Here is a 12,432-nt window from a genome sequence, read left to right as displayed (position 1 = left end):
CATGCACAAATTCAATGTTTGCTTGTATTTGTGCTTTGTTGTAATAATAGGCCTATACTTTACCAGAAAGCAATTTGTAAAGAATGGGGCTTGTTTTTCAGAAATAGAAGAATGCATGGGAGTGACAAAATCTAGGTCTCTAAAGCATGCGGCAAAAGCCTTAGGCATGCCATTTAATATAATATAGTGAAAACTGAGCAGTCTTCCCTTTTATAGCTAACCGTAATGACATAAATGTGTACCCATAGTTATTCAATATTTTGTTGGCACCAACAAAACCCAGCTATGATATAAAATAGTAAAGGGTTCGTCTTTTCCCTCAGTGCCTCATTTGGTTCCCGTCAAATTAAACACGGTGTCCAATCTGACTGCAGGCTATTTAAACATGCCACATTCTTTAAAGAAGTGTTTTTTTACAAACACACACTTTAGAAAGAGATATAAACATAGCTGAAAGCTGAAAATATGTTAAGAAGCAATAAGGCACAAGGCTATGTTGTATCGTGCAGGAGCGCCTGCAACCCCCTCAGCCATGACTTATTTACGTTACAGCACTAGCCTCAAGAACCTTATTGCTTTTAGAAAAGTTACCACACAAGAAACATATAAAAGCAAAAAATATGCCTTTATGAAGTTACATTTCTAAAAGCCTTCCTTCGTCTAAAAAAAAAAACAAATAAACTGTGAACAGCAACATAATGCTAAAGGTGGCGCACAGTGATACCCAGAATCTTTGGGTGCAGTGGACATAGCTGCATAGTGTTTAAGTAAGGGTTAATGTATACAGAGATAATGTCAAATTTCCTGAATTTCAATTTCTGGAAAAGAACTTCCATGATTTTCCAAAAATTCCTTAGGGAGCCGGTTGTTATTGCAGAAATAAGACCCACATAAGTGTGATCAGGACCCGATCCAAAGCGTGTACATTATCCTGCTTATTTCACGGCTATTTAGTGCATAAGTAAGAGTATGAACATTAAATATTGATTTTAAATATTTTATTACTTTTATTTTTAACGAATTCAGACCTTTCACAAGGAAACCGCGTTTGGTTTCGGTTTTAAAATAAGACAAGACATTCACATGTATAACAAATATGCTAGTAGTTTAATCATTTGTAAATATAATGTTATATATGTTATTATAAGTCATATTTATCTTACATTTTTGTGTAATATTAAACACTACCTGTCAAAATGATTTGCAGCATCCATGTTACCTTATGTTATTAGTTTTAAGCCAATCAGAATCAAGCATTCCAACAAGTCGTGTAATGATCGTTAATAAAACACAGCTATCAGAACTTTAATAATTGAATACAATGTGAGACAGAAATATACAGTTAAATGTTTTGTCTGGAACATAATGAAAGGCTTCTGCTCAGAAAGTCATTATTCTACTGGTAAACATTTATGTTTGCATGTCTTTAAAGGAAAACACCACCGTTTTTCTATATTTTACTATGTTCTTACCTCAACTTAGACAAACTAATACAAACCTATCTTTTTCAATGCGTGCACTTTATCTTTGTACAGCGCATCGTGAATGTGTTAGCATTTAGCCTAGCCCCATTCATTCCTTAGGATCCAAACAGAGATGAATTTAGAAGCCAATTTTTTTTCGCCATGTTATATTTTGTGCGACTATACTTACTCGTGTAACTACTCATGTAACAGTCTTTAAATATGGAAAACATGGAAGTGTTTAGTGGCTTCTAAATTCATCCCTGTTTGGATCCCAAGGAATGAATGGGGCTAGGCTAAATGCTAACACATTCACGTTGCGCTGTACAAAGATTAAGTGCACGCATTAAAAAAAGATAGGTATTAATTAATTTGTCTAAGCTGAGGTAAGAACAGAGCCCATCCTGGCCTTCTGGGGGCCCTAAGCAACTTTGTGAGGGGGCGCTGTCATCGCATTCATAAAAAAACATTTACTGTCTCTGCTTAAATGTAGCTATAAAAACAAAATGTTAACTAAAACATGTGTTATCTTATAGCTGTACATTTTTGCCACATGTACATTACTGTGGCACTCATCAGAAAACTTCCTAATTATAACATTGGCACATGTTTTCTGAAAAGCCCTTAGTCTGTTACATTAGTACTTAGAAAACAAGGTCTATTGCCAAATATATTATTTTTTAAGAGATGTAGAACATCAGGGAAACAAATTTTAAATTATGAATATACAATAAAACTAAATTAGCTGTCAGATAAACTATAACAAATAATTCAACATGATCAGACTCCACAGATAAACACACCAAAATACATAAATCATTCTCTAAATATGCAAACATTAGACCTAGTGTGCATTGTTTTAAAATGCTAACAGGAGTCACACAACATCTTGCATGAATAAATGTGTTTATTTATTTAAAACGTATGAAAGATTTTGATTATTAATGGGTACAAGCATTTCTAACAAAACACACTGGACTAAAACGGAATCTAGGGATTTGGACTGCAGTGTTTGTTATAAATCCATTGCATGGTTAGTCAAGACTAAATAGGAATTGTGTGTACTTCACCTTCATGGCACTTGTCTTCCTGCTCCGGGCGGATAGCTTAAATATGCGAATGAAGACGCATGTTGATAGGCGCATCAACCGCATGAGGAGCTGCATAGATGGACTGACAACTGGAATTAAAGTATCGTATAATTTCGAATGGCTCCCGTGGCACAATGTCACTCGCCAGCTGGTCTGTGCAGTGCTGCATGAAGTTAAGAACAAGGGGTCCCCTAGTGGTGTGGGGCCCTACGCAGCCTGCGTATAGGGTGGATCGGCTCTGGGTACGAACTTAGTAAAATACTAAAAAAGGGTGGTATTTTCCTTTAAAGATTTTTAGTTTATTGCACAGCTACAATGTAAGCTTCTACATATAATGAAACATAACAAAACAAATAAAACCCCACTTAGCTTATTTCAAAAATTCTTAATGTTTAATCGACCAATTGACCGGTGAATCACAACATATTTATGTTGCTTCTACATGACGAGACTCCTGATTCATACATCAAATGTGACAGTTTAATGACACATGCGTTAAGTATTATACAAAGACCATACCAAATACAACAGCTTTAAGGGGTCACATTAAGGGGCAAATCATCTTTGAAGTGCATGCTTTGGATTAAAACAGATCACGGGCGGTTTACTAATTACACAGATCATGGATCTACATACCAAAACATCTCACAGATTAACTAATGGGGATGGAGACAATGGTGGGCAGCTCTCCTATGGGTGGAGGGTTATATTTCTCAACACGCATAAGCCTACGAAGGATGTCGTCTCGGTCCCTCGGCCAGGTGAAGATTTGTGTACTAAGAAGCCATGAAGGGACGTGGCACTAGAAGAGGATAGATTGAAGTCAGATACAATCAAGATTATACAGTATTAACTAACACAAAGGCATAACTAAATCTCAGATATATTTAAGTGCGAAACCAATGGAATGAATCATTAATGCGTTATCACATAAATGACTGCAAATGTTTACCGCTATAATGTTAATGGTCTAGCATTTTGGCTTCAAAGTGTATTTTTTATTAACAATAAACAACCAATGGCTGAGTACTAACGATTAACAACATATACTTAGAATAGGGTTAGGGTTTGGTTCAAGTTGATTATGTAATTATGTATAATTTACTGTTATTATTATAGAAATTACATGTGTAAAAAGAACTGTAAAAGTAAGTGTTACCCAACCTTTTCTTCAAAGGAACTAGTCAACAAAAAAATCATCTTTCACTCACTTTCATGTTTCAAGCACGCATGTCTTTCTTCTGTGGATACTTTTTTGAAAAATATCCTGGCCATTCTTTTTTATCTAATGAAATGGGGACTGCGGCTTTTAAAGTCCAAAATATCAAAGCACCATTATAGGATCATAAAAGAGGTCCATACGACTTGTGGCCTGTCTTCAGAAGCCTTCTAAAGTCATCATAGTTTTGTGTAAGAAACATATTATGTAAGAAACATATTTGCTTTTGAAATTTTTGTTAGCCAAGTTCGTTTTGGAGCATGATAGCCCTTGTTCTCATTCACTTATAGAAAGAAATGGCCAAAACAATTCTTAATCAAAAAACTACTTTTGTATACCACAGAAGAATGAAAGAGAGTTTTTGAATGATATGAGCAAGAGTACATAATGACAGAACTGATTTTTATTAACTCGTTTTTATAAATGGGTTCAATGGAAAGAAAAACAACTTTACCTTCTTGGCACCAGGAAACACGATGGGTATAAATCGGTAATTCCTTGCCCCATTCTGAATGAATTCATTTTGTAACTAAAACAAAACACATACACCAGAACTTAACTCTTTCAGAACTCACTTTCACCACTTTTGATCAAACCAGTTCGGTTTTCCACATAATTTGTACCTGTTTATGTATGTAGACAGTGTTGAGTGTCTCATCATTTTCCATGCAAAATGATGCATTGGTCACAATCTCATGGTACTTGGGACTAATGGCTATGATGATCAAATAGTCTTTCTAGTGAAACACACACAAAAAAAAGTATTACCATTAGTAATTCCAATAATAGCACTGCATAATGCAAAATAACCACCTACTGTGTTGGAGTGGTACTCTTTCAAAGAGTATAAAAGCCAATCCAACACAGTAGGTGGCGATAATGTTTATGCAACCCGTCATTAAACAAAGACGAATGATACTGAAACTCTGTAAATGCACCTTGGCTGTACCGGAAGCTAGTTATTATAGTTTATAAAGTTTTAAATGTTGATATTTTTCTAACAAAACTACATAGATTATCCTCAGAAGGCCTTTATTAACCCCTTCGGATTACCTCTGTGAAGGAAAATCAAAATCTCACGCCCTGTTTACCATTTTAAAGCTTGAAAATGCCCATTGTGTTTGTCTGAAAGACTATAGTTATTTGTATCTCACATGGGATAATTTTTATTATTCGGTGAACTATCCCTTCAATGATAAAAGTAGAATCAACAATTTTTTGAGCTATTTTTGAGCAATTTTTTTGGAACTTTTTCCATTTTACATCAAAATGTTTTTAAATGCCATTCAGATGACACCAGGTGTCAAATGATAAAACGATAAAAATTGCTGAACGATCTATTGACACCAAATCCAAGATCAGCAAACACACCTCAAGTAATTATTTAGTGAAGTCGATTGTGAAACTCGTTCCTTTGTACCTTACCATGTACTCACACTGCCGTGAGCAATCACACATACTTGCCCCATGACAGCTTTGTCACAAATCCAGTTTCAGGTCAGAGCACAAACGTGCAAGTGCAGAATGCAGCACTGCCACACATGACTCAAAAAAAAAAAAGGTTTTGTCGCTTTGGGAAAGCCCTATAATCTGTACAACAGATCTGATGCTTTACATTTTTGCATTTGGCAAATGCTTCCTTTCAATGCGACTTACAGTGCATTACAAGAGATACGTTTTGGCTAGGGATGCACCGATATGGAAATTTTGGCCGATACCGATAACCGATTATATATATATATATATATATATATATATATATATATATATATATATATATATAGGCCGATAAATATTCATATTAATTTCACAATGAAAAACTTGCGCTAGACTAGCATACTCTTCTTGAATTTTGCTATCAGACCGATAACCGATAATATTTAAAAAAATAAGCAGTTATCAGCCGATAACGATATGTCTGCCGATATATCGTGCATCCCTAGTTTTGGCAGTATGATGTTCTCTTGGATCGAACCCACAGCCTTTCACCCAATCAAGATACAGAAAAACTTTTTAAGTTGCACTTTTACATATTATGTCCATTTTTACAAGATAAAAGTCTCAGGTGTGCCTAGAATGTGTCTGTAAAGTTTCAGTTTAAAATACCCCATATATCATTTGTTATAGTACGTCCAAAATGGCCATATTTGGGTGGGAGCAAAGAAGGGAGTGTACCTTAAAAACGAAAAGAGGTACTGCTCCTTACTCCCTTACCAACAGACAGGGAGCGCTTTTAGTTAAAATAGATTTGATTCCTGTGATGAATACAGTCTGAGACAGTATCTTTAGCCACATAGCGTTACAACGTGCTAACAAACATATTTAGAAAAGCTTTCGGGTAAATCGAACCAGTCGCTCAGTGGCTGTGGGCGGGGCTTTATCAGTGTCATTAACAAGAGAATCAAAACAGCATGTCTAATGAAATTTTTTTCATTATAGGATTTTTGTTTCAACAAACTGCCAACACAAATTTATGTCTGATTTTGCACAATATGTGCCCTTTAATGCAGTGATAGCATCATATAGGGATATTCAGTTTACTAAGAATAATAAAGTGCAATATTAGTAATATATGAAGAGGTTGGTTCAAAAACGCAATAAATCCATTTTGACTAATTTATGTAAAAATGTGTTTTCTATACCAAGAAACTAAGTGAGAAGATGAAAATCACAATTTTCTGTTACAAACTTTCACATAGCATTTTTAGGTTATAATAACATAAAAAAATTCAAATCCATAATTTGATTTTCAAAGATTTATAATAAAAATGAAAAAGTTGTTTTTTCAAAATGCTATAAATCTATTGAATCAATATATAAATATGCATTCATCTTCGCCATGTTATATTCATTTAGTTGACTAGTGGTATACACGGATTAAAAAATAAAAATTAATGACATTAATCAAAACACTTACTTTATCATATTAATAACACTGTGATTCCTGCTGTCATCTTTGGGACATCGTTGCTAAACTTTTTTGACAGCGATCAGCTGTAAAATGTTTTGGTCCTGCTCGATTTTCTTTGACTTTGACTCGTAAAACAATGGAAGGTTTTTCATAACATCCCCTGGGGTCAAAGCGTTAGCATGACAGAAGCTTGATGCTGTCGTTTGAGAACAAGCAACAGCCGGCATTTTTCCTTCACCCGAGTGACTCTCACGTAAATTATTCGATTTTGATGGCTTACGTTTCTTATCCGCCGCAGAAAACCACCACATGTTTATCAATGCCATCAAAAGTATTATTTTATTTTTGTTTGTTTGTTGATGACGAAATACAAAGTAGATGAGGAAAACTAGGATTCTGTGTGTATTCAACGCGCCGCCATTGTTGTTTACAATGCGTGGAATGGTGCGCTGTGATTTGTTGAGAGGATTTATTGCATTCTGCAGAGAAGGAAGACTTCCGTTTGTCATGGTTTGGAAAAAAGGGGGGAAAGATGACAGAATAACAAGGCAGATATCGGATTTTGCGTAAAATAAAGAATTTACTCAGATACAATACTGATGGCTGTAAAAAAACATTTAAATGCCATTTATCGCGTTTTGGAACCAAACTCTTCATATAAAATAAATTCATAATATTCTTTCCATTAAGTCAAAGCATTGTTTCCATTTAAAGTTATGTCTTGGTGAATGAGCACTTTTGGTGTAATTTGAAGTACCTGACCACCCATACTGTAGCATACCATCTTAAAGGTCGATCTTTACTAACCTCATTTATGTATCGCTCCATAAAGTCAATCTTGCTTATGCTTTTAAACTGTTGCTCAAACATATCAATCTGAAACAAAGAAAGTACAGAGACTGAACAAAATCCATACTTGGAGACCAGCATGGTAACAAGGTCACGTCTGAACTGGCAATGTCTCTTACGTGAGTATAGAAGCCGTTGTGTCTCAGCAGCGCGACAAAGTTAATGATCTCTTTGACGTGCTTTTCACTGTCTGCCTCGTATGTAACAAACACCTTCCCTGCAACAACATAAAGAAAAAAAACACATCCAGTACACAAGTAACTAAACTGAAACTCGAGTGTTGAAAGAATTTTTTGTAAATAATAATTATTAAGGAAAAACACCCATCAAGTTGGAGGCTTGTTAAACAGAAAAACAACATGTTGTGAAACTTTTTTAATTACTATGTGGTCTGAAGTTAATAAAAAAAACACATTTGGCTCATATTTCGCATTTTTTTAACCCTAAACTGCCTAGAGGCTACTGTCTATACTCACTTTGCTCCAGTGACAGAAGGGCCGTGCTTGGCGTTTGTTTAGCTCGAGGGTGCGAAGAGGTGTGGCCACTGTAAAATAAAAAGGCTAAATAAAAACTCAAAAATCTGTGAAATATCCACAGACTACAAGATGGGCCGTAACATGTTTCCCAATAAACTCACCACTGTTGCACATTACCTCTGAGTGAACTCTGAACAAGACTGCCTGCTGTTTTCAGGGCCTGCTGGAGATAAAAGGGAGATGTTAAGCAAAACGCGCAAGCAGGGGCGTCTGGTTGAATAGCAAATAAATTGATGCTGATTAATTCATTAGATTGATCAACCGTCGGTGTGCATGACTAATATGTGCATTCTTTTATAGGACCAATTGCACTTAATGAACACGTCAAACTTACAACAATTGTGCAAACATAAAATGCCATTTTGAGCAGTGACTAAGCAAGTGTCCCATATTGAAATTCCTGGCAGAAATATGGTTGCTTCTCGTAAAAACGCCTGTTGCCCAATTATCTGCCTACACGATTCCTCAGTCTAGCATTTAGTTTGGTTTGTACAGGTTGGATTAGTTTGCTGTTGTCTTACTTAGATGATAAGATCTAATAATTTACGACTTCTTTAAGGACAAGTGGTGATATGTTGATGTTGTTGTTCATACAATTTCACAATGTTGATTGATTGGCTCCAGGCATAAAATTAAAAATGGACTTACGCGAAGGCCAGCATGGTACGTAATAATGCGGTCTGTGAGGAGAACATTGATCCATGTGATGTGCATCCGGAGGGTACCGGCTACAGCAAGGCGGCCCACGGGAGGGGCATGGGTGCGGTGGCAAGTAATAGCCTTGAGGTGCGAAAGCAGTCGGGATAGAGCGCAGGGAACGAGGCTGTTCCAGACCCGATTCTCCCTGACTGTGCCCGTCTGGAGAGCAAGAGTAACATGAGTCACCAGGGTAGCTGGAATAATTCCCAGACACCAAGCAGGAGGGAAGGCTGCCACTGGGGCTTTCCAGCGAACTGCTGCTCGGTGAACTTAAGCGGAGCAGGTCCCCGTTGTGCGGCTCCAGGGTGCTCATACACATCTCTGTTTGACTGGGAAAGGGTGTCTGGGGACTGTAGCCAGAGGGGAGACCCAGAGGGGGCTGATAAGGGCTGTAGCCAGACCGGGCGGGTCTGTAGTTGATGTTTCTGCCTCTGTAGGTATTCCGGAGGTCAGGCTGGGACATTAAAGAGGACTCGCTGTCAGACAAGCTAGAGTTAGTGTGAAGGAGTTGGGAATCTGCAGAGTCCAAGTCGCAGATGGGATCATCAGTATTTGTTTTATCCATTGTCTCGTCGTTCTCTTCCGGAAAGTTGTAGGATTGGAAGCTGAAGTGGTCAATGTACCTAGGATAGTGAAAAAGAAAAGCAAGTTTATAAATGTTAAACTAGTTATTGTTAGTAAGAAAAGATGATGCGTGAAGAGCTCGGTTAATTTTACAACAAAACACGGTGACGTAAGCTGTGGCCAGAACCTGAAATTCATGTGGGTAGGAAAGGAAGACATGACAAATTCGAAAAGATTTTGAAGACCAGGTTGCTCGCACAGAGTATGTGAGTTGCCTACCAATGCACATCCTCATTTTTTATATCTATTATATTAGCTTGGCTTCTTTTATGCATGTTAACATTTAAATTTTTTTTTAAACATATCAACAAGTAAAAAAAAGTTTTGACTAAATCAAAAAGTAGCCCTCCAGATTGTTTTATCCATTGTGGTAGCCCTCCTTGCTCACAAAAAGGCTGGAGACCCCTGGTTAAGATTAATCCAGGACTAGGCCTTAGTCATGTAAGGACATTTCATTTGTTTTTACAAACAAACCTTACAAAAAACAATACTGGTGTGCATCTTGAGACAAAACATTGCCATCGATATATGTTAATATACGTCAGTACAAGATGTTTTTAAATGAAGGCAGCTCAAACATGCAGTTTTATCTGGGACTAGGGAAAACCCTGTCCATGAAACCGCCCCTTAAAAATATTTCAATGAAGAAATATACAATACTCGGTCGGTTTCTTGATCGGTTTGCAATGTAAGACTTGTTCACATCCTCAATTTACCTTTTTGCACATATCTTTATATATTTATTTTCATTTTGACATTTTACTTACCTATATGCATCTGATTGTGGGCAAGGAAGAGAAGACATCATCCTTATGAAGAATAAAAATGAGATGCATCCATTTCAAATGGCCAGTCAGCACACAAATCTGCAATGAATCATCAATATTATATAAAACACTGACTGTGGTATTGTATGTTTTGTTCCTTTAAGAGCAAATACATCATATTCAAGTACACAGTTCATGTCTTGAGTAGTCTGACGTAGAAATAAAAGCTGACATTTAGGAAAAAAACAACCTTTGGCTACTGAAAACCACAATTGGGTTAAGGGGATTTTCTCTCTTTCTTGAAATGTAGGTACAGTATGAGATATCAGTGTAAATCACACGAGTGGAAATACCTCAATACTGCCTTGCATATAAATGAGACATGGGAAATCACAAATAACTATGACATTCAGTCACATATAACGTAAAGTGGTTACTAATATGCAATTATAAGTCAGTGCAATGTATCACACATATAATGAGTTTCATTACTAAAACATCAATCATTATCTAAAATAGAAAAACTATTTAGTTTAGATTTATATTCTCTTATATCTAAATGTATTTAATGATAGGCTATGCACATACACTTGACTTAGATGTATAGCCTGATAACCAAATTGATATCAAAGATTACGGATATGCTACTTCTGTAAAATCTACAGTAAATAAATGTAAATGTTACAAACAAGAATCTATGAAAATATTTATTTAAACACCTTTAACCGATTACTCTGGAGCTTATTACTAAGGTAAAATAGTGTAACTGTATTAATAAATTCACTAACAGTACATTACATTCACATGTAATGTTTATGGCACGTGAATTACAGTAAGTTACATTCACGTGTCATAAACGCATCTATCCTCGTTACCAGCTCGCTGTGAATGTCAGTGACACTTTTTTCATACTAATACAATACTAACCCCGCACTGTATTAAACAGGCAGAAACGCCAGAGTTTTCACAAATTTAAATAGGTACAGGTTTATTATACATGTAATTGAACGTCACTTTTTTACTTTAAAATATGTCAAAAGGGACTGCAATCCTAAAATCAACCCGATGACAATGAAGCGCACTAGTACGGTGACAATCGAAGAGAAACTTTTCGTTGACGCGTGACATAACGTACACAACACACAATTTTACAAAAGTACTTTGAAACACTTATACGTACCGATGTGCTCATAAGAATATTATTTTCTGTAAATGGTTTAGATCCGTCTAATGACACTGTACTGTACAGCAACGCTGGATGTTTTGCAGTGCTTACTAACGTTGTACTGCACTACTGTCTCAACAACACCTGAGTATTCACCACACACGCTCCGCCTACTTCCCAAAAAACACATCCTTCAGTTAACGATAGTGAACTTCTTTATCAGCTTGTAACAACAACAACAAACAACAACAAAGTTTACGGTTTACGTAAAGTATATAAGAAACGTTAAATGAGACATTCTGCTAATCACATTTATCACCGTTTAGTATAAGACACTTTGTATAAAAATGTTTTTATGTATACCTGTATATTTACATATCTGCAGTTTCATATTTTAATTATATATGTATGTAAGTAATGCAACTATACTACTGTAAATTTTAAATAAAAAATCATTTACAAAATGAAAAATACCTTTTGGAAATTAACAATGATTTAAAGGAAAACACCACCGTTTTAAATATTTTATTATGTTTTTACCTCAACCTAAATTAATTAATACATACCTATCTTTTTTAAATGAGTGCACCCAATCTTTGTACAGCGCTTTGTGAATGTGTTAGCATTTAGCCTAGCCCCATTCATTCCTTAGGATCCAAAAAGGGATGAATTTGGAAGCCACCAAACACGTTTTCCCTATTTATAGACTGTTACATGAGTAGTTACACGAGTAAGTATGGTGGCACAAAATAAAACGTAGTGATTTTTTAAGCTAATAAAAAATAAGAAAGTTTGAGCGAGAGGGGGAGTAGTAGTCAGAAATGATGATGTTACTGTGCACCGAGGTCGAAGTGCTGCAAACTAAGAGCTATTCCGACATACAATATATTTAAAACATTTTAGCCGCTTTTTTTGCCAAGTTTTATTTTATGCCAACATACTTACTTGTGTAACAACTCATGTAACAGACTTTAAATGCGGAAAACATGGAAGTGTTTGGTGGCTTCTAAATTCATCCCTGTTTGGTGATGGGATCAATAATTAAGATATTAAGATAATAATAATTTAGATAAAGTTTTACTACATTAATTACAAAAGTACACTACTG

General features: G+C 35.8%; 1 protein-coding gene across 2 annotated transcripts; it reads right to left on the bottom strand.

Moving 5' to 3' along the window:
- Positions 1 to 2,352: 2,352 nt before the first annotated feature.
- On the bottom strand, positions 2,353 to 11,479 carry traf3ip2l (TRAF3 interacting protein 2-like). 2 transcript variants are annotated; one of them, XM_065272616.1, is made up of 10 exons: positions 11,340 to 11,479; positions 10,160 to 10,258; positions 8,718 to 9,391; positions 8,187 to 8,232; positions 8,010 to 8,077; positions 7,653 to 7,750; positions 7,492 to 7,560; positions 4,397 to 4,510; positions 4,228 to 4,302; positions 2,353 to 3,356 (listed from the first exon to the last, which is right to left on the bottom strand). In XM_065272616.1, the coding sequence occupies exons 2-10, from the start codon at positions 10,198 to 10,200 to the stop codon at positions 3,207 to 3,209; spliced, it is 1,335 nt and encodes a 444-aa protein (XP_065128688.1). In that variant the 5' UTR covers positions 10,201 to 10,258; positions 11,340 to 11,479; the 3' UTR covers positions 2,353 to 3,206. The 2 variants fall into 2 exon arrangements, with proteins under 2 accessions (XP_065128688.1, XP_065128689.1); XM_065272617.1 differs by having other exon boundaries at positions 8,187 to 8,229.
- Between the last annotated feature and the right edge of the window lie 953 nt (positions 11,480 to 12,432).

Source organism: Paramisgurnus dabryanus, chromosome 7, assembly GCF_030506205.2.
Source record: "Paramisgurnus dabryanus chromosome 7, PD_genome_1.1, whole genome shotgun sequence".
In the NCBI taxonomy this organism is placed as follows: Eukaryota; Metazoa; Chordata; class Actinopteri; order Cypriniformes; family Cobitidae; genus Paramisgurnus; species Paramisgurnus dabryanus.
This window is presented reverse-complemented; position numbering and strand designations above follow the sequence as displayed.

Excerpts from the sequence above, each read along its gene's own strand:
- traf3ip2l (XM_065272616.1), bottom strand. The coding sequence starts at position 10,200 with ATGATGTCTTCTCTTCCTTGCCCACAATCAGATGCATATAG. Across the intron at positions 7,561-7,652 it reads ACAACGGCTTCTATACTCAC|ATTGATATGTTTGAGCAACA; the intron begins GTAAGAGACATT and ends TCTTTGTTTCAG. Across the intron at positions 3,357-4,227 it reads TGTTTCCTGGTGCCAAGAAG|TGCCACGTCCCTTCATGGCT; the intron begins GTAAAGTTGTTT and ends ATCCTCTTCTAG.